Source organism: Bombyx mori, chromosome 3 (assembly GCF_030269925.1).
Source record: "Bombyx mori chromosome 3, ASM3026992v2".
In the NCBI taxonomy this organism is placed as follows: Eukaryota; Metazoa; Arthropoda; class Insecta; order Lepidoptera; family Bombycidae; genus Bombyx; species Bombyx mori.
The window spans coordinates 12,524,525-12,547,250 of record NC_085109.1 but is presented as its reverse complement, the minus strand read 5'-3'; the positions used below and the strand labels follow the sequence as shown (position 1 = coordinate 12,547,250).

The window sequence follows — 22,726 nt, the reverse complement described above, 5'->3', positions numbered from 1 at the left end:
ATTGACCGCCAAAACATTCAAAACTGTGGCCCGACGTTATCAATCCGGCATTACCCAACACGCCCTACAACCAGAGGTAACATCTAAAAAAAGATCACAGACTATTTACGGGGGCTCGTATTTATTACACTTCTGGCACGCATCAGTTTAATTGATACAAATTCGGCATCGTTACGTGGACATAAAACAAATAATGAAATAGCAGTAAATAGCTTCGCGACCGTTCCCATTGGTCGGGGGAGGTGCGAACGCGCATCTGCTTAAAGAATTATAACGATCCAGCCAGATATTAGAAGTTTGACGTGCGTTGCGCCATACATCCGACCATTCATACATTATATCTGTTTTGAATACAATCAATAAGAAGAAGTTCTTCTATAATGATGCTGAGAGAGTATCCACTATGATACGTAATGTGTATGCATTGATTTTTTTATTTTATTTCTAGTAGAAAACCTCTACAACGTTTTTAATTAACTAGATAATGACGGTATTTTTTTTGATAAATTTTGTTTTTTAGATATTATATTTAAGTACGAATTACATATTGATAAAATGATGAAATATGAATAATATTTTTCGATCTTACCGACAGAATAATAAAAAAAATATGAACTGGTTATTTAAAGAGAAAATTAAAATTATCGATAAAGTTGATTAGTGAAAACACGAATAAAACAACATTTTCGTAAAAAGGTATACAAAGTTTTTGGTTCACATATTATATATATAAATATAATGTTGTACAATAACTCGTATTCAGCATAATATTGTTATTACTTTCTTTTGTATTTTCTCTAAGATCGTTTTTAAAGATTCCTTGTATGGACATCTTAACCCTTTGAAGTGTAAATGGACTAAATTTCATCGACCTATTTTAATCAGAAGACAAAGAAACATATCCGTAGTTACCTACTACAGGTCTAGTTTTGCTACTTTATAAATCCTCCGTGGTATGAGTAAAATAAATAAAATCTATTAAATATATAAAAATGAATTTCTGTTCGTTAGTCTCGCTAAAACTCGAGAACGGCTGGACCGATTTGGCTAATTTGGGTCTTGAATTATTCGTGGAAGTCCAGAGAAGGTTTAAAAGGTAGATAAATATGAAAATGCTAGTACCTAAGAAATAAAAATAAAAAAGCCTTTAATCTCGTACAAGTGACATAAAAACAAAAATTAATGCAATGTGTCTATGCTATTAATTTTATATAATAAATAATATGTTTGTTGAATAATATTATGTATTATTTCCCATTTGCAAGAACCCTTCCTTGGGTAAAGGCCTCCTCCAAGGGTAGCCAATCTTCTCTGGATTGCGCAATTTTAACCCAAAATGTAGTAGCTACTTTCTTTATATCGTCTTCCCATCTAGTATATGATCTTCCCCTCTTTCTTTTTCGTAGTGAGCCCGTCCATATTCTTACCTTTTTTGTCCATCTCTGGTCCAGAAAGCGTGCAACATGCCCAGCCCATTTCCATTTTAAAGTTAAGGCTTGAACTAGTACATCAGTTGTTTTGCTAACATTTCTGATTTTTGAGTGACGCATTTTTTTATTGCTTTGATGGCTGGGCGAGCTCACAGCCCACCTGGTTACTGGAGTCCATAGACATCTACGACGTAAATGCGCCACCCACCTTGAGATATGGGTTCTAAGGTTTCAAGTATTAGTACAACAGCTGCCTCACCCTTCAAACCGAAACGCGTTACTGCTTCTTGGCAAAAATAGGCAGGGTGGTGGTACCTACCCGCGCGGACTCACAAGACGTCCTACCACCAGTAATTACGCAAATTATACTTTTGCGGGTTTGATTTTTATTACACGATTTTCTGTATTCTAGCATTCTTCTTTGGCATGTGACTATTTTGTTTTTTATATTGTTACTGAACTTCCATATTTGGTGGTACGAGTATCTTCAGATAATTTTCTAATACAACTTATTGCTGGCTTTCAGTAACTCCTATTACTGTGGCTGTCGACAAAATCAAATTACAATACGCGTAGGAATTTTTCTAAGTATTGTTTTGCCGACCCTACTCAGAACGATTAATATGAACGGCTCAAAAAACTTTTTAATAAAGCTTTTGAACTTAATAATATTTCATGTTATTTATCTATTTACAGAACTTATAGTTCGAGGATCTACCGTAAATGATCTTTGTTTAATAGGTATTTCTGAAGGTGATCTGGTCAGAAATAACCAATTACATCTAAACTAATCTATACTAGTATTATAAAGAGGAAAGATTTGTTTGTTTATTTGTATTGAATAGGCTCCGAAACTTCTGAACCGATTTGAAAAATTCTTTCACTGCTTGGAAGCTATACTACCTAGTCAGGTCATAAATTCTGTCACATGTTTAATGTAAAATAATTGAAACAAGTTTATTCATTATGTAACCATTCATATACCAAAATGAACTTAACAAAACACAGATTCTTATGACACTAAAGTTTATTCAAAATGACTGCCGTGATTTTGAATACAGGCCTTCAATCTGCGCGGCCAGTCGTCTATCGCAGCACGAACGAGGTCCATGTCAATATCGGTGGCTGCCTTAATCAAGGATGTCTTGAGTGACTCCAAATTGGGATGAGGCTTTGAGCACGCCTTTTCCTCCAAGTGTTGCCATATCTTGTAATCTAACGGACTCAAATCTGGACTGGAGGAGGGCCAGTCTTCGTGCCGGATGAAGTCGATTTCACGCGCCGCCAGCCAGTCTTGTGTGCTCTTCGCTCTATGAGCTGTTGGAATACCCAGTGCCTGTTATTGAACATGGTATGAGAAACAGGTTCCACAAGGTTCGTCAGGACTGTATTTTGATACACAACTGCATTCATTTTTACACCTTTCCCACAAAAATGTACCTCTGTTAAGCCCCAATAAGAAACTCCCAACCATACCATGAGCGAGGATGGAAAATGACCTCGTTGGACACGCGGAATACGGTTGCTCGCTTCTTCACTACTGTGTGCGTACACCTTATCATTTTGTTTGTTGTAGCTCTCTTCTACGGTAAAAATGTTTTCATCCGAAAAAAGAATTTCCCTATATTTTTTTCCCGCGTACCGCTTCAACAAAGCGCGGCATCTCTTCAGTCTCAGGTCCATTAGACGAGCATTCAAACGATGTCCTGTTTTTCTTCGATATGCCCGAAGCCCTAAGTCTTCATTTAACACCTTTTTCACCGTGGTTCTGCCTAACCCCATCTGAAGGGCCAACAGTTTCTGCTTACGTTTGGGATTTCTTTGAATTCGCGCCTTCACAGCTTTTATCACTGCTGGAGTCCTAACAGACCGAGGGCGACCACTTCTTGACCTGTCATCTACACTAGAGTCTTCATTGTATCGTTTGATCGTACGATAAACGAATCTTTTGGTTATATTAAAATTTTTCAGTATGTTAAAAATTTGAATTGGCGCGTAACCGCAACGATGCAACGCAATAACTGCAACACAGTCTTCTTTAAGCGTCCACTCCATATTTAAACATGAGTAAAATTCTAAAAGTATACATTTTTATTTTCATGAACAATTCGAAATTCGAATTCAATAAACTTTTTTGTGGCCAGCATTCTAAAAGAAAAGTTTTTACTGTGTGACAATACTTATGACCTGACTAGGTATACCTTTTTGAAAAAAAATTAGGAATCCTTACTAAAACTCCAATAATGTAACCCAAGGTGTAAAAAAATTACTACGACTTTGTAGAACACATTATTATTTACAAAAAGTGTCGCGACAGCATATGTCTAACTATTATAGTTATGCTGCAAGAAGTGTTATATTATTTAAAAAAAACAACGTCATATATCGTTGAAATTTTTGTTAAAGACCCGAGCGGAGCCGGAGCGGGCCGCTAGTATTTCATATTTAGAAAGACCAAAGATTGTACTAGACTATATGAATGAATTAAATGTAAAAGCAACGAGGTATTCTATGAACACTGTAACATGATTTTGCATTGACGTCTTCTTAACACGCGTCCTAGGAATTCCTCGACTATTATACCATATTTATTTTATTTGTTTATTTGTTTGGATAACTAACAGTACAACAGTAATATATGAAAGCGGGTAGCCATTATTGAACACAAGTTTTTTTTTGTTTAATTTTTTTTTTTTTTTTGTTTAGATAGATGAACACAGCCAACCTGATGTTAAGTGGTTACTGGAACCTATAGACATCTACAACGTAAATGCGCCACCCACCTCGAGATATAAGTTCTAAGGTCTCAGTATAGTTACAACGGCTGCCCCACCTTTCAAACCGAAACGCATTACTGCTTCAGGGCAGAAATAGGTGGGGTGGTGGTACCTACCCGTGCGGACTCACAAGAGGTCCTACCACCAGTAAAAATTACATATCGGGGGGTGAAAGGCTTAAGAGACATTTTGCTTAGACATTGATATTTGTAATTAAGTGTGCGTTTTATTTGGTATTAGCATCAACAGTTCGATGCTTTTAATGAAACTTCAATTAAGTTTACTCCATTCAAATTATTTTCCAAATTTTAAACTATAAATGGCTCTCCTGTCTAGTTGTAAAAATATCACATAAATAGCTTTTTACCCATCGATAATACACAAGTCCTGTACAGAAACATTTCGATTGTCGATCTACGGAGGAATCTCATTCGCTCGGTGGAAGATCTTGCCAATGTCCTTAACGCAACACATGAGCAGTTAGTGTACAAAAATAACTGAAAATAAAAACACAATAGGAAATGTGCTCTAGCACGCAATTGGATGACCTTTTGAAGTAAAGTCTTGAACAGCAAAATATGAAAAGATTTGTTCTAAATTCATATGTAGGTAGGTACTCTAGAACGAAAAACGAAAAAACAACATCAAACTCTATTTTACAATTTAAATTCGATTATCTTCAAGGTTTTTTTCGCGGGTATTGTTGTCTAGTTGTTCCTGTTTTTCAATGATTTTGCTTTTATTTATATTGGGTCAAGGCTCGATCGAGTTCATGGTCCACGTGGTTGGTGTCCATGAACTCATAGAAATGACAACGTGCTTAGTATGCTTGACTCTTGATACGTAAAGCCGAAATTTGGTATACTTGTTAAGGACCGATGACAATTCAACGTAAAAAAACAAATTGAAAAAAAATTATTATAAAAATTGAAATTCAACTAAAAAAAAGTTTCTATTTTTTTTCTGGCATTTTCTATAAAAGCGTATTTTTTTTAGTTTTGTTAAACTATTATTTGAGTCGACTATTATCAAAGCCGGCAATGTGACTTTTGGACAATTATTGGTAAATCAGAAAAACGAATTATTGACTTTGTATTCCATTGGCAGTCACAAAACTCTTCTGAACGACATCTTAGATAAATAACAGGTTAAGTATTCACCTTTATTTAATTTAATGCAGGTTTTGAACCGTATTCTTTGAAGGAGACGATTATATTCAAATCAATCTGTATTGACATATCGATAACATTTTTTTTCGTCCAAATGCACAGATTGCCACCTTTGATAATAGACGACTCATTTATGTATACGCCAACCGCCGAAAACTTTACCACGGAGGATGAAACCCCTTCTAACAGTTCTTCTAACGAAGAGGAAACGCGTTTGACTAGCGCAGGCGCATTGTCTTCGCTCGATCTAATACGTTTTATGCTTTTTATGAGCAGATGAGTTACTATAATATAATATTTCGAAGTCGTCGGGGCCTAAAGGATAAAACGTCCGGCGCATTCGTATCGAGCGATGCACCGGTGTTCGAATCTCGCTGGCGGGTACCAATTTTTCTAATGAAATACGTACTCAACAAATGTTCACGATTGACTTCCACGGTGAAGGAATAATATCGTGCAATAAAAATCAAACCCGCAAAGTTATAATTTGCGTAATTACTGGTGGTAAGACCTCTTGTGAGTCTGCACGGGTAGGTACCACCGCCCCGCCTATTTCTGCCGTGAAGCAGTGATGCGTTTCGGTTTGAAGGGTGGGGCAGCCGTTGTGACTATACTGAGACCTTAGAACTATATCTCAAGGTGTGTGGCGCATTTACGTTGTAGATGTCTATGGGCTCCAGTAACCACTTAACACCAGGTGGGCTGTGAGCTCGTCCAAAAATCGTGTTCCGTACTGACGGGACTCATTACTTCGCATATGTGTTATATATCGCAATCGATGTGTTACTTACAGATAACGGAAAAACTTTAGGAAGAACAAAGAGAAAAAGAAGATATAAATTTTAATCTAATCAAAATAAAGATATACATTCGCATCAGGTATAGACAAAATTTGTATAGCTTCAAACGTAGACATGGGTAATGCAGAGATTTTGTAGCTTGACCGTCTGTCTACACTGTTCGTTAAGATGCAGACACAACATCATATTGTTTGTTAGTACCGTTCTATTAATACGCGCACGGAGTGGTGGGTGGGGTCCAGTTATAGAAACATTACGTGACCGTACACACACTAGATATAGAGCACTGAAATTCCATTGGACACACGAGCGGTCACAATTAGTCGACCGTTTACATTGTGTGCTAACAGTTGACGATATTTTCTACCGTGAAGCAGTAATGCGTTTCGGCTTGAAGGGTGGGGCAGCCGTTGTAACTATATTGAGACCTTAGAACTTATATCTCGAGGTGGGTGGCGCATTTACGTCGTAGAGATGTCTATGGGCTCCAGTAACCACTTAATACCAGGTGGGCTGTGAGCTCGTCCACCCATCTAAGTAATAAAAATCTTGATAAACAAAAGCGTTTTGAATTTGCGTTTATTTGAGAACAAACCGTTTTTTCTTCCTACCTATTCGCTGGTAACCTAAGAGGCTATACCAGCTACGCGCGGACGGTTAGGTGAGCTCATACGGACTCAACCTGAGAGAGTTTGCCAACACTAGCCCTAGCAAGAGTAATGCTTCGCAGAATCTACCATCGGATCGGAATCGCGACGACTGAGAAGATCCGGCAAGAAACTCAGTAGGCTGTGTCTTTGGGTTAGTTCGCTCGTCGAACTCGACAAGGACAGTAACCGGTGCTTGAGAGGTCTAAAAGCACCGAGAGGGAATCACGGGGATCCGACAAAACATGATTCGGGTGACGGCGGCTTTTCGTTGCCCCGTCGCGGGCCAATAAGAGTAAAAAAAACTCCATCCGAATTGTTGTCTGAAGTCGTTGTGGCCTAAACGATAGGGCGGTGCGTTCGTATCGAGCAGTGTCGGCGTTCGAATCTCGCCGGCAGGTACCGATCAAATCAACCAATCAACATAGATAAATTTACGTTAAAAAAAAGTACTAGAGAAACGACCATTGTCTAAAGCTGTCAAACACGTCGAACATGTTACCTAAATCAAACCGCAAACACATAAATTTAGTTAAACATGAATAAAATTCCAGTTGGCTCTTTTAAACGTAGCGTCACTTTGTCTTAAATGATATAATAATAAATATCTTAATATATATAAATCTCGTGTCACAATGTTTGTCCTCAATGGACTCCTAAACCACTTAACCGATTATAATAAAATTCGCACACCATGTGCAGTTCGATCCAACTTGAGAGATAGGATGGTTTTTATTTCGATGAATGGTCGCAATATTTATTAATTAACAATAAAATGATTTCTTATGTTGATTTTTGTTATTAATTGTAAGTTTCATAAGTCTAAAACAGATGGCGCCTTAAATCAGTTTTTACAGACAATTGTTATACTGTGACTTTAATATCTCATAGATGGCGCTGTGCTAAAAATACCAACGTTTCACATAAGCTACAATTTAATGGCATAAGCACCACGTGTTTCTGAGGCTAAAGTATAAGTGAAATTTATTTCGTAGTAAACGCAATACAGTGAAATCCAATTGTTCTTACGTTGTAAATTTTTGGTATTAGCATAGGCGGCCGCGAGTTATTTAGAAACAAAAACCTAAGCCACAGCCACAGCAACGTGTGGCCGGGTCCGCTAGTAGTTATATATAAAATAATTGCATAGGCTGTCAATATCAATCTATTTTGGCACTATGGCCTTAGACTTTTTCCATGCGGCTTATCAATTAGGTTGTACTCTTGTCACTTAATTTACGAGTATACATATGTATTTAAGGATTCCCGCACTACGCTTTTGTGCTATCCTAAAATTATTAGAACACCAATCACTAACGTTGCATGTTCGCTGTATCATTCCGTGAATTCTCTCGCGTTTCGTTTATGAAATATGAGTTGTGTTGCTTTTTGTATTTATAGATCATCCGTCGAAACAATATATCGAAAGATGAAAGGCTGTTTGGTTTAAGCGAGATTTTTGCAACATTACCATTACAAAGCCTTTTTTTTTTACTGCTTAGATCAGTGATTCCCAAAGTGGTCTATATCGACCCCTAGGGGTCTATGACAACCTGCAAGGGTATTATTATACGTCAGCGAAAAAAAATTTGGGGGTCCACGATAGTGGATCTCAACACATACACTGATAGTACCTATTTACTTACATCATACTATCTTATAATATCAAGACATCATTAGCCGAGGAGATTTAAGATTAACCCTTACAAAATTGACACCAAATGTTGATAATTTATTATTAAAGCATCAGGTTCATCCTTCTCACTAAAATATTGACTTATTGCTTATGTTATTTTATTTATAGTTTATTTTATGTTTATTTTATGTTACGTATATTTTAATTTAAATTCAATTAATAAATGTATAAATTAACATGTGTTTTTACTTTAAGTTTTTAACACTAAACTTTACTACAGTTAGAAATTTACAGGAAATCAATATCAGGTAAGTAGGGGGTCTACCCAACACGGAAAAACATGGCAAGGGGTCTACGACACAAAAAAGTTTGGGGAACTCTGGCTTAAATGGATGGATAAGCTCACAGCCCACCTGGTGTTAAGTGGTTACTGGAGCCCATAGATATATCTACAACGTAAATGCGCCACCCACCTTGAGATATAAGTTCTCAGGTCTCAAGTATAGTTACAACGGCTGCCCCACCCTTCAAACCGAAACACATTACTGCTTCACGGCAGAAATAGGCAGGGTGGTGGTACCTACCCGCGCGGACTCACAAGAGGTTCTATCACCAGTACTATAGGAACTGAGATATACATACAAATAAATATAATAAAAATATAGAATATAATTAAGTAGATAATAAACACACAGACATAGAGCTAACAAATCGGTTCATCACACGAATGTTTGCTCAATAAGGGAATCGATCGACGACCCTCTGCTCAAGAGTCGGTGACGCTAACTGCACCACCATCGAGTCAGTCGTAAACTGGTAATGAATTTAATAAATTTGTTAAACGTTAGATACGTAAACGTACACCGCCTGTGTCAATAACCCACGCTCACTATGAACTATTTCCGTACGTATTAGCACGAAGCTCTAGAGTTTAGTGTTTACAATTTATAACAAACTAGAGGTCCCGCAGTAGTCGAAATTCGACTATAATTAATTGGAATTGTAAGTTTGTACACTATTATGATTGTATTTTAAACTTCTATAATCACAAATTTCGCCAAGACTACACTATAAAAATTATTAACAAAGACAAACAATATTTAATCTATTCTCAATTTGACAACAGACATCAAGAACAAAAATTTGACAATAAATAGTATGCATGCGTGTGTGCGTCAAATACATGGTATGTAGTGTGTGTAATGTTTTCTTTATTGATTTAATGTATCTTTTATGCTATATTTAAAAAAAATATTAGCATTGTGCACTCCTTCTCTATATTCTCTATAAGTGTGGAAAATTTCATACTCCTCCGTCCGCGCAATTTTCGTAAAAAGGGATACAAAGTTTTTGCTTCACGTATTAATATATATATACAAAGTTTGGTAAGCGTGCTATGGACATGTGACGCGTAGAGAGAAGATGCATGTGACTAGGAGATGTATGGAAATGGTAGTGCAAAGGTAGAGGGGGAAGAGGTCGACCAAAGAAGACATGGATGGTATGTGTGAATGACGATATGAGAGAGAGAGGAGTGAGTGTTGAGATGACGGCTGATAGAAGAGAATGGGAGTGAAAAATTAGCTATGCCGACCCCAGCTAGTGAGATAAGGTGGAGAAAAAGAAGAAGACAAAGTTTGGTAAGGCTATCACCGGTTTTTGTGTGGAACAATGATGAGTGGCTAGTCAGCTCGGCGTTTGCGATGGTAGAGCGTTCTATACAGCCGATAGCATGGCCAATATCTATGGCCGATGTAGCGGTATCGACTAATGCAATTTCGGGTTTTAATAGCCGACTTAATCTAATAGGTAATCTAATAGGCTCTAATAAAGAATAAAAAAAAAAAACTACGGCTGCATTTTTTTCTAAAGGTCTATCTATGAAGCGTGTTCGCGATTGTTTAATGATAAAAGAATCAAGAAATTCAAACCCCAAATTATGTGAATTTTACTGATTGTTGATATCAATAATTTAGGTGTAATATCCACACAAGAAGGACGTGGGGTTATAGCGTATATAATTGAGTCTTCGATCTAATTTTTTTAAGCTTAGATTAGTGGGCGAGCTGTAGGCTCATCTGATGTTTAGTGGTTACCAGAGTTCATAGACTACATCTACAAAGTAAATTCCGCCACCAATCTGCCCTACCCTTCAAACCGAAAGCTTTACTGCTTCACTGCAGATACCAGCAAAAAAACAGCATCCAGCACGTGGTCATGGTCGATTTCGGTGACAATTTGGCACGAGTAATGCCGATAGCTCTTCAAACAGCATCAATAGAAAAACAGAGATATGAAAACAAAACACGTCTGTCCAAAAGCACCAGTATATTGTACCAAAAAGTTCAATAATCTCTTCACTTTGTAATGACTAATAAGGCTCTAACTCGAAATTGGCTATCACTGGTCGATCTTTAGCTACCGGGCCTTTTGAACAAAATTTATTGATATTAAGATATTTTCCATGTTCTTGTATCTAAGCCGATATGTCTATCATTCCGGTTCTAATGCCGTAATGTGTTTCTGAAACAGGACCGATGATACTACACTGTTATTTAATTGAGCCATCATCATTCTCCTGCCTTTCTCCCAGTCACCTGGGGTCGGCGCAACATGTTTTCTCCTTCCATACTCCTCTATCATATACCATTTTTTCGCTCACTCCCCTCTTATACATATCGTCTTTCACGCTTATACTGTTACTGAGTGTTCAACTATTAATCAGGGATTATCACACCGCGCCACTGGTTACTTTTAACTGTTACTCCTATTACATTCTTTTTATATATCTGTATTAGCAAAACTTTCTGCTTCCTAACTTCCTCCAGTCCCTGCAAATTACTAGTGGAATATTGTTCTTCTCTATGACTGGTCATCATTATCAATAACCCTCGCAAATCAATCATGCGTTCCAGTTTAGAAGAGTGAAACAGCTGTATAATACAATTAAAACTGATCTCGTGTTTCAAGATGACTGGAGGGATACATTTTGTGATGAATATTTGGTATGGAAACCACTTCATACTAGACGAATAAAATTTAACACTAATTGAAAACGGCAAGGTATAGTATAAGGGGATTGATCTGACGATAGATTTTGAAGACGGCCATTGGAGCTGCACGGCATGGGTTAATCTCATTTTTATTTTACTTCAGTTCAATGATTTATTAATAAGAGTTTGTTTATAAAACATTTCACATACAAAACGTTCTTTGTTGCAGAAAAGAGGTTTTGTATACTTAAAAAGTTAAAAGTGAATGTCGATCGATAAGCCGAAAGATAAGACGCGCCTAAATCAAAACATTGTGGAACTCCGCAAAGATAATCGTAGGAAATAATATTAGTAAATTCAACTCGAAGAGTTTGAGAATTTTTCGCTTTAGAATACATTCCTTAAAAATCTGTCTATGATAATTTATTTCTAATCTCTGATCGAGAGATTACTTTGGGGAATAACTATTTGTTTAAATTTACATAGAGACACAGTTCTGTGAACTCATCTGAACAAAAATCTAGTTGTGAATACAACGTAGATCGACCCGATTGACCTATTCACGTTATTTATTATCGCCCAGGTGAATTACATCTCTGTGAAATTAAATTACTGGTTAATTTTTACTGGTGGTAGGACCTCTTGTGAGTCCGCGCGGGTGGGTACCACCACTCCGCCTATTTCTGCCGTGAAGCAGTAATGCGTTTCGGTTTGAAGGGTGGGGCAGCCGTTGTAACTATACTTGAGACCTTAGAACTTATATCTCAAGGTGGGTGGCGCATTTACTTTGTGGATGTCTATGGGCTTCAGTAACCACTTAACGCCAGGTGGGCTGTGAGCTTGTCCACCCAACCAAGCAATAAAAAAATAAAAATGTATTTTTGTCGGTGGGTCATATTCTTAGTGCGTATTTCGTTTCATAAATTTAATCTGAACTAAATTAAAATGCGCGCTTCTTTTTCTCAGAATCGGTTCAATTCAGTTTACGCGGCTACAGTCACGGTTTCTCATAGTAATTCACTCGGCTGCGATATCTATACTAATACATAAATCTACAGTGATTTTTACGGATGTTCCGTTATAACTACTGAACCATGCATCCGATTGACTTGAAACTTGGTATCCATGTAGAAAATACATGTACTTAATGGATAGGCTAATATTTATTTAAGTTTTGGACTCCCTACACCAGTTGCGGGGACGTTAATGACGAGAATCTTTGTGGGGGTGAGAAATAATAATGTTAATTTTAAATGCCCAGCAAGCGGACGGATACAGCTAGTATATTTATATTTCTAAACGATAATCACATTCTGATTTCGTTCGATAGACAAGCGGTAGCGTTATTCAAATATGGATTTGTCCCTTAATAAAGAAGTGCGTTTGCTTGTAACGTGTTCAATGCAGCACGCATGAGCGCACGAATGAAAAAATAAACATTTTCAGCCCTCTCGGTTCGTTCGTTCTGACGTCAAACGTGAGATTAGTTACAGGCCGCCGCTCTCAATTAGAACATGCTACTTCGTATTTGGACTTCGACGAATTGTAATCCAAAAGAAAATTCATCTTACAAAATAAACGAATCATCTCCTACTAAGCTCTACTAAGCTTTGAAGCTGCTACGAGTATTTAACAGAAACTCCCAGTGGCTTCTGAGACACATGAATCAGAGAGCTTTTTCCGTGTAAGGCCGAAGATTCCCTAAGCTATTCTTACCTGATCGTTCTGATCGTGGGTCAAGTATAGCCAGCCGAGTAGGGCTTGTGGACAGCCTTCAGCCTTTCCGCACCACTGCGGCAGATCGGCGCTGATCGCAGTCGGCGACATTGCACCATTTATTATCGCGCACAAGTTATTTAATGTTGTTTGTATGGGTTTTTGGCCGCGCCGTGCACGTCAGCCCATGTCAACGGTCGGCCGGGCTGGGTCGGTATTTTTGGATCGCGTCCGTGTTGAGCGGGATGCGCGCGCGCCGGTCACACTCTGACTAGCGCCGGCCGACACTCCTTGAGACGGGAGATGTCGGGAATAGGGATGTCACTACTCAGGAACAAGCTCACGATGTTTTCATCGGATTCGATGTTCGTCAGTCTCGTCAGACAATCACATTATTCGTATTTCGAATTATTATTATTTTTATATTTATTTAACAAAATATCTGAAAAATAACCCTTCTGTTGAACTGATCGTGTGCAACGATAATGATGAACTGTGATAACCACAAAAACCATCCCTGAAAATTTTACCAAAATATACCTAATTCGGACATAAACGCATATGGTTCATAAACAAATAGACACGCAAGCATTCATTTTAAATCTACAAACATACATGGGATTATTAACAACCGTATTAGCGCTGAAGTCGTTACTGACTTCGATCCTAATATTTGATGGTATCGAAAAAAACAGTACTTTAATACTGATTCTATCACAATACTGATCATCACATCAGACTTTTTGAATTAACTTTATGAGTAACTCCCCTCTCATAGATTAGAATAATGTATTCAGTCGACTTGTAAAGCTTTACCATGTCATCTGAAATGGGATTTTAATCGTTAAATATATTTGGGCTTCAGTGTGCTTAGTGCGAGTTTTTTAAAGTTCTCTTTTTAAAGTTTCGATAGCCACAGCGCCCTTAGTGGCAAACGTAGACAAACGTTCCAACTTCATACATATTTGCGTTAACTTTTACGCTATCGAGAACGTTAAAAAACTCGCATTAAGCACTCAAACAAATAAATTTGGTCGACGAACTAACGTGACGATGTCGGCCAGTTTCACTAACTACTTAATAATAAAGCGATGACTTAGTTTTAGAGTCCGTTAAGGATAAATAATGTTTAAGTTTTGAATCGTTAATCGAAATCTTTATCGATATATTACATCGCATCGCATCGCATCACTAGCTTTCAACATGTGGGCGCGTAGGGGACTCACGGGAGAGCAATATTTTGGTCCGCCCTGTACCAATGCTTTCGATACCGCATTACCAACCGATTTTGATGATTTTGTCTTACAGTGTCGTGGTAACGGCATTTAAAACAATACCGGCCACTGTGAAACTAAAACAGTGGGTAACTGAAAGAATCGGTTTTTTTTTTATATGAGCCGATAAGATTTATCGTATTTATATTTTTGGATTCATTTTGTGACTTGACATATGACTTATGTTATAATAGTAGTTTGCTAAGTTCGTCGCAATAATATGCTTATATTAAGTTCCTCAGACGAAAAGAAAGAATTACGTATAATTTGGTTTTTGTTTAATAATTTCTAAATGTAATATGGAATAAAAGGGAATAAATAAATAAAAACTATTTTTGGCATCTCTAAGCTATAATACCTAAGGAAAGTTTACAGGAAATTTTATAATGGTTTATATAGACATTGTCTAGTTAATCAGTCAAGTTATATTTTAACGTATTTTAGTAAAACAGTAATATTTTGATTAAGTTTACATTTTAGTAAATTTCGTAAGAGACGAAAATTCATTATTACATAATTATAATACAAAAGAGGTTTTTAAACTAAATACGGCAAGAATGAACAAATGCGACAGCCGTTAAACTTTAAAAATATGTTTTTACTATTTTTTTCTTATGTTTTTATGTTTTTACTTTATTTTCTGCTGATATTGTGATATTGCCGCTTTACCAGACAAATTTGAGGTCTCAACTGGGCCGGAGGCCTAGGGGACAATTTGCTACCAATTGCTCGAGTCATTTGATATTACAATGATTCTAAAAAAAAATTGAGTTTTATTTATTTATTTTTTATTGCATATTTGTATGGACCAGCTCATAGCCCACCGGTGTGAGGTGGTTACCGGAGCCCATAGACATCTACAACGTAAATGCCGCCGCCCACCTTGAATTATGAGTTCTAAGGTCTCAGTAGGGTTACTATATAGTTAGTCTCAATACGGTCCTAGAGGTCGCAGTTGTTATTCGTCATTTCATTATTTTAATGGGTAATGTATAGTAACATAAATCTATTTGAAGTCGTCGTGGCCTAAGGGATAAGACGTCCGGTGCATTCGTGTTGAGCGATGCACCCGATGTTCGAATCTCAGGCGGGTACCAATTTTTCTAATGAAATAAGTACTCAACAAATGTTCACGATTGATTTCCACGGTGAAGGAATAACATCGTGTAATAAAAATCAAAACCCGCAAAAATTATAATTTGCGTAATTACTGGTGGTAGGATCTCTTATGAGTCCGCGCGGGCGGGTACCACCACCCTGCCTATTTCTGCCGTGAAGCAGTAATGCGTTTCGGTTTGAAGGGTGGGGCAGCCGTTGTAACTTACTTGAGACCTTAGAACTTGTATCACAAGGTGGGTGGCGCATTTACGTTGTGAATGTCTATGGGCTCCAGTAACCACTTAACACCAGGTGGGCTGTGAGCTCGTCCACCCATCTATATAATAAAAAAAAAATCTATATATTAATACGTGAAGCAAAAACTTTGTACTCCTTTTTTGCGAAAATTGCGCGGACGGAGGAGTATGAAATTTCCTACACTTATAGAGAATATAGAGAAGGAGTACAGAATGCATTTTTTTTTAAATTATGCATTAAAAAGCATTAAATCAATTAAAAAATAACATTACACACACTACCATGTATTTGACACAACATATACATATAAATATACTCTATGTTTATTTGCAATTGTCACCACTTCGATAAAGCGGCACGACACGAGAACCCTCTCATCGTGGCCGCCGGTAACTACATTCCCGATCCTGCGGACAGAATGGAAAGCAGTCGACGTCGCCCAAAACACGTCATCTCGGATCCTCCCGATCCACTAACGGTGCTTATAGGTACTTCAAGCACCGGTCACCGTTCTCGTCGAACCCGTCGCTTGCGACGAAGGGCTCGACGAGTAAACTAACTCTCAGACACAGCCCACTGAGTTTCTCGCCGGATCTTCTCAGTGGGTCGCGTTTCCGATCCGGTGGTAGATTCTGCGAAGCACGGCTCTTGCTAGGGTTCGTGTTAGCAACGTCATCAGGTTTGAGCCCCGTGAGCTCACCTACAAAAGTTAGGGTTACGCTGATATAGCCTCTCAAGGCTCTCAGCTTAGGTAGGAAAAAAAAAAGAAAAAAAAAAGGCAATTGTCAAACTTTTCTTAACGTTTAAAATCTGGGGTCAAATTGAGAATAGATTAATATTGTTTGTCTTTAATGTTATTTATCTATAGTGTAGTTTTGGCGAAATCTGTGATTATATTATAGAAATAGTGTTTGACAATAGAACCATAATAATGTACATAATAACATACGATTTCAATTAATTATAGACCAATTTCGATTACTGTGAGACCACTAGTTATATTAAATGCGTGAGGTTTGTTTGGGACATTTAAAATGTCGTCTCCCGTTGACGTAACACATGCGGAGTCGCATATTGATAAGTGGGTCGAATGAATATGTCAAGAGAGCTCGTATAGTAAAGATTTTTATGTGACACCTTGAAGGAGATCGCGCTTCAAACAAATATGTACTTACAAAATTTAATTTTGCGTGTTAGGTAACCACTTCAGGGTTTTAGGCACTTGATATAATATAATGGTGCTTGATGAAAGTTCTGGAATTTTAAGTTGAGTAAGCTATTCATTTAAAGTATATAAAAGTTGATATTGAATGTTGTTCAGAAAAGAAAAAGAAAAAACAATGTATAGTGTTTACTTTGATTTTCGCGTATTGTAGAAATATTTAAAACCCCTTTTACGATTTAAGGTCGTGTTTTTTTTATTTAATCATATTACTTGAATATTTCACAGTTTTGGTGGTCACGTACTTACTACCTTAATAGGTAAGGTAGTAAGTACGTGACCACCTACGTGAAGTAGGTTAATTTGTTATTTCTAAATCAATGAAAGTCTAGCTTAATTATTTTATAATATTGTATTTTTTTATTGCTCTTGTAGGCAGACGAGCATACGGCCCACCCGGTGGTGAGTGATTACCGTCGCCCATGGACCTCAGCAATGCCAGTGGCGGGGCCAAGCCGCTGCCTACCGTTAAGCACTCTCCAAAAGCTTCGTTTGAAGAAGGACATGTCATGTCAATTTCATATATCTGGTTGTCAAATGTTTATTTTTTATTTATTTTATTGCTTAGATGGGTGGACGATCTCACAACCCAACTGGTGTTAAGTAACCAACCTAGTAACCAATTAGAGCCAATACATCGTAAATGCGCTACCCACCTTGAGATATAAGTTCTAAGTATATAGATATAGTTACAACGGCTGCCCCACCCTTCAAACCGAAATGCATTACTGCTTCACGACAGAAATAGGCAGGGTGGTGGTACCCATCCGCGCGCACTCACAAGAGGTCCTACGACCAGTAAAAATATTTAAATTGCTCTCATGTAAAGTTGCAAAAATGTCGCTTAAACCTTATAATATCTTTTTACCCCTCGATATCAAAAATCAAACCGATTCAATCATACGTTCAAATCAAATCGCTACCCAAACATTTCCATACGACACTACACCATTATTAACAGTTCACTTAGCTTCGATCAGAATCTATTAAAGACATCACATCCCGAGTTTACGTTGAAGATTTAAAAACGTATCGAACCACACGATGCTGCGTACAGTTTAATGTACATTTCAATTTAGACGACGAGCCATGTTTCATTGTGCTCAATTAAAAAGCGTGATAGTCTCCAATTTAGTTTTGTTATTGCGTATTGTGCGACTGACTCGTGCGTGGCTCAATATTACCGAATCGAGTTCTGCACTGAATGCGCACTGATTGTAGTTAATGACGAATGTTTGGAAAATATCGCAGACTCGATATTCAACAAGAAATTTGTCTATCAAACTCTAGAATTCCCCTTTCAAACCATCGTAAGAAACGGTTTTGGCAGGCAGCGGCTTGGCTCTGCGCCTGGCATTGCTGATGTTCATGGACGACGGTAACCACTCACAATCAGGTGGGCCGTATGCTCTTCTGCCTACAAGGGCAATAAAAAAAAACGTGGTTTGTGTTAAGTCTAGTCATCGTCATCATTATTCTTTCTATTACCCTCTGCTGGGGTGTAGGGCTCGAATCAAATCCTTCCATTTACATCGGTCTTGGGCAGTCTGTTCTAGCTTTTCCCACGTCATGCCCAAAACACTTAGCTCCTGCTCCACTGAGCGACGCCAAGTTGTTCTGGGACCTCTCTTCCTTTTCCCAGACACTTTCCACGTCAGTGCTCTCTTTGATAGGTGGGTAGCGGGCTTTCTCAATATGTCACCAATCCAATACCACTTTTTTTTATTGCTTAGATGGATGGACGAGCTCAGAGCCCACCTGGTGTTAAGTGGTTACTGGAACCCATAGACATCTACAAAGTAAATGCGTCCCCCACCTTAGATATAAGTTCTAAGGTCTCAAGTATAGTTACAACGGCAGCTCCACCCTTCAAACCGAAACGCATTACTGCTTCACGGCAGAAATAGGCGGGGTGGTGGTACTTACCCATGCGGACTCACAACAGGTCCTACTACCAGTAAATTAGTAATTGCGCGCAGTAATTTCGCGTAAGGATCTCCTTCTCCATCGGTGTCTGCTTGGTGATCCTCCACGGCTCTTTGTTAGTGATCGTCTCAGGCCAAAAGATTTTCAAAATCTGTTTTGTCTAGTAGTACATAGTTGGTCGGTGGGTTCATAATTTAATTTAAACCAAAATATACATAGGCCTATCCAGTCTTCTTTTTTTAATTATTATAATATTAAATTTGGTATTGTCTTTATAGAAAACTTTCTTAAAGTTTTCCCCTCTGACTTCTGCACTTGTCTCTTTTATGTATTTATTTTTGGAGATCTCTCAGAGGGGAGATAGCAATGGATAAGTTTAAAAAAAAATCGTTTGCCGTTCAGAGGATCCGTCAGACGTGAATTACTACTTATTACCTTACTACCGATTCTGTTTTTGATGGTGGGCATATTATTTCACTGTTGTTTTTAGATTTGGCCTTTAAAACCACTACTATAATACTGACATTTGTAAATACAAGCTTAAGAAGTAAGTAACCAATGCATCGGAGCTAAGTCTTTAAGTGGCTGAATTTAAAAGATATATTTGTTTACAATGAAACCAATAATCAGATGCCCAATGTTACGTGATGATTTCTATCACAGAGCCCCTATCGCAAACTGCGTTAGAGAGCTTCGTTTTTGACCAATTTTTTAATTTTTCGACATGCCTTTTTTGTACAAAGTTTTTTAAGAGAAAATAAGTACTACTAACCTGCATATTTTTGTCTCAAAGTCATTAATGAAATGATGTGACAATCATTATAGTTGAGACTATGATCGCGGTCATGTCGTTTGATCTATGAGGTCTGCTAGTCTTATCTAACTTAACGCGAGCCGTAAGCTTGTTTGAAGAATAATATAAAAAAATTGCACTTTTTTCATTGAAAAATATCTGTAGCAGTTTTAGCTTATATTAAATTAGGTCATGGCATCTTTATGAAAATATCAGGTTCGGTTGACGCATTCACTGCGGACATATTGAATTAGTTGTAGTGTGCTTAATACGAGTTTTTTAACTTAAGATTTTAAAGTTTTAAGTTTTATTCGAGACGATTCCCTCATCTCCTTTTTATCATCGCACCTCCCGCCATCGGAGCAGAGTTCATCCATATTATCTGGAACCGCTGCGTTTATCGACAGTGCGTTTCCAAAGATCTTTTTTACCACGTACCATCCGGGTTTGGAATTAACTCTCCACGGTGTTTTCCGAGCGCTATGACATGTCCTTCTTCAAACGAGGCTTGTGGAGAGTACTTAATGGTAGGCAGCGACTTGGCTCTGCCCCTGGCATTACTCTCGTCCATGAGCGACGGTGACCATTTTCCATCAGGTGCGCCGTATGCTCATCTGCCTAAAAAGATAATAAAAAAATAAAAAAAACATCTTTCGTCTTCAAACCTCTCTTCGTACGAGATTTCATATCCAAATCCCTTCCGTCACTTTTGTTTGTACACAAAATTAATATAACTCCAGCATTTAGTTTAAATCTCAACTACACTTACAGTACGTAAATGGTATTTTTTTAAAAGAAACAAAGAAAAAAATAATATAAATGCGATGCATGTGCTGCTAGTAATACCATACGAATTTGGCGCCATTGTTTTTTCTTATGATTCCCATTTTTAAGGTATGGCCAACATGTGCGCTATTGTCCAAGTCGCAATAACGGACGACAGTTTTTGTGTATCCACTTAAACATTTCGTTTTTATTTGATTTTAATCACAAGGTCAAAGAGTCGGGTAAAATGATTACGCTTTTTAGTAAAAAGACAATTTTACATTTCACTACCTTTCCCTTTCTCAATTTGGCTATTTTTATGGTTTAAGCTTCGGCGGCTTTTTTATATTTGTTATAGCTAATGACATTAAGATTAAGGAGCACAGTGTCAGGAACTCAGAGTCAGTTTTATAGTAAATTTTTTTTATTGCTTAGAACAGTGGACGAGCTCACAGTCCACCTGGTGTTACTGGAGTCCACAGAGATCTACAGCGTAAATGCCGCCACCCACCTTGAGATGTAAGTGCTAAGATCTCAGTATAGGTAGTAAAGTTACATCGGCTACTCCACCCTTCAAGCCGAAACGCATTACAGCTTCACGACAGAAATAAGCGGGGTGGTGGTACCTACCTGTACGGACTCAAAGTCCTACCACCAGTAAAAAGTACAACGGCTATCTCATCCTTCAAGCCGAATTACTGCTTCAGGGTAGAAATAGGCAGGGCGGTGGTACCTACCCGTGCGGGCTATTATAAAAGAAGAAATAATTAATTTTACATCCGTAACACTGATTCACCATACGCAACAGCCAACCTATACGAGTATGAACCTTCATGGGAAATCTCTTTTGTCAGAAAGTTTGCGCATTTGTCAAGCAATTCAAAATTGGCAGTTCCTTTTGTATAACTCACGATTCAAGATATGTGCGTTTTATTTTAATTTTATTATATACGAGCCCCTTCGCGATTATTTTTAATTTTATCGAACAAAAACAAAGATAGTCTTAATTTTTAATTTTTATAACATTGAACAGTGATTCAACAAGAAAAAGCATTTGGATAAAAAGGTATGTTAATATATTTCATATTTCAACCAAGTATTGTTTTATATTTAATTTCAACGACATTTTTTATCATATTTCTTATTCCATATCATGTAACACATTACTGCTTCACGGCAGAAATAGGCAGGGTGGTGGTACCTACCCGTGCGGACTCACAAGACGTCCTACCACCAGTAAGTAATTAGCTCGCTCCCCATAGCATTGACTCCATAATTTTGTAAACCATTTCTTATATAGCTTATTTCCATTCGGGTAGATAACATTGTGTCATGCAACAATAAATCCTTAGGGTTTCCTTTTTCAAGCGACTTCGCGTCCGTTCGAAGAATTTTCTATGTTAATGCTCTTGATTATACATTGCTTTGTGCAACATCGTATAACTACTTTCCGATTAAGCGCTCACTGGTTCATGATAAGGAGACTAATAGCAGTAATTCATGTTTAACGAGTCAGTGGTTTAGGTTGGCGCAGAAATTGTATTTTCTTTTAATTTCTTTTAATTAACGAAATTCTTTGCTGGTGGTAGGACCTCTTGTGAGTCCGCACGGGTAGGTATCACCACCCTGCCTATTTTCTGCCGTGAAGCAGTAATGCGTTTCGGTTTGAAGGGTGAGGCAGCCGTCGTAACTATACTGAGACCTTAGAACTCATATCTCAAGGTGGGTGGCGCATTTACGTTGTAGTTGTCTATGGGCTCCAGTAACCAGTCAACACCAGGTGGGCCGTGAGCTCGTCTACCCATCTAAGCAATAAAAAAATAAAATAAAAAATCTTGGTTTTCAGCACTTTTGCCATTCGGTCTGCGCAAAAATATCGTTTTTGCCATAATGCATAGCATAAGTTTTTTATCGTTTATCAGAATAAATTTCTAACGGGAATTCTCATGAATTTTTTGCTTTATACCTGATTAACGGCCTGCTCCGGCTCCGTTCGGGTCAGCAAAATTTTCAATGATATTTGACGTTGTTTTATTTTTTTAAATAAAAGAATACTTTCTGCGGCATAACTAATGGTTAGACATATGCTGTCGGAACACTTTTTGTAAATAATAATGTGCTCTACGAAGTCGTAGTACATTCATTCCCAGAAGCCACGACATTCAGTGTAATAGCCAGAGGCTCTAACGCACCCCCGATTCAATTCCATCGAAAGTTCGATT

General features: G+C 37.7%; 3 protein-coding genes across 5 annotated transcripts in view; 1 reads left to right on the top strand and 2 right to left on the bottom strand.

Moving 5' to 3' along the window:
• The window catches only part of LOC101741563 (zinc finger CCHC domain-containing protein 24), a 31,778-nt gene extending 18,322 nt beyond the window's left edge, over window positions 1–13,456 (bottom strand). The window contains exon 1 of one of the 2 annotated variants that reach the window (XM_004924364.5): window positions 13,169–13,456. In XM_004924364.5, coding sequence (XP_004924421.1) covers window positions 13,169–13,279 — 111 coding nt within the window. In that variant the 5' untranslated portion in view covers window positions 13,280–13,456. The remainder of the gene's footprint in view (window positions 1–13,168) is intronic. The other variant, XM_021346817.3, reaches the window with a different exon arrangement.
• LOC100037421 (NADPH oxidoreductase) lies at window positions 6,566–7,168 on the bottom strand (the record flags this gene model as incomplete). The annotated part of the gene is given in 8 exon segments (NM_001164176.2): window positions 6,566–6,657; window positions 6,659–6,806; window positions 6,808–6,838; window positions 6,840–6,982; window positions 6,984–7,109; window positions 7,111–7,145; window positions 7,148–7,154; window positions 7,157–7,168. Coding segments are annotated over 8 exon segments (554 nt in total), but the record flags the coding sequence as incomplete, so codon positions are not given.
• Window positions 13,457–21,401: 7,945 nt separating the features above from the next.
• Window positions 21,402–22,726, top strand: part of LOC101741709 (cyclin-dependent kinase-like 4) — a 36,963-nt gene continuing 35,638 nt past the window's right edge. For both annotated transcript variants that reach the window (XR_002430293.3, XM_004924365.4), the window contains exon 1: window positions 21,402–21,570. The gene's annotated coding sequence lies outside the window, so the exon portion shown is untranslated. The remainder of the gene's footprint in view (window positions 21,571–22,726) is intronic.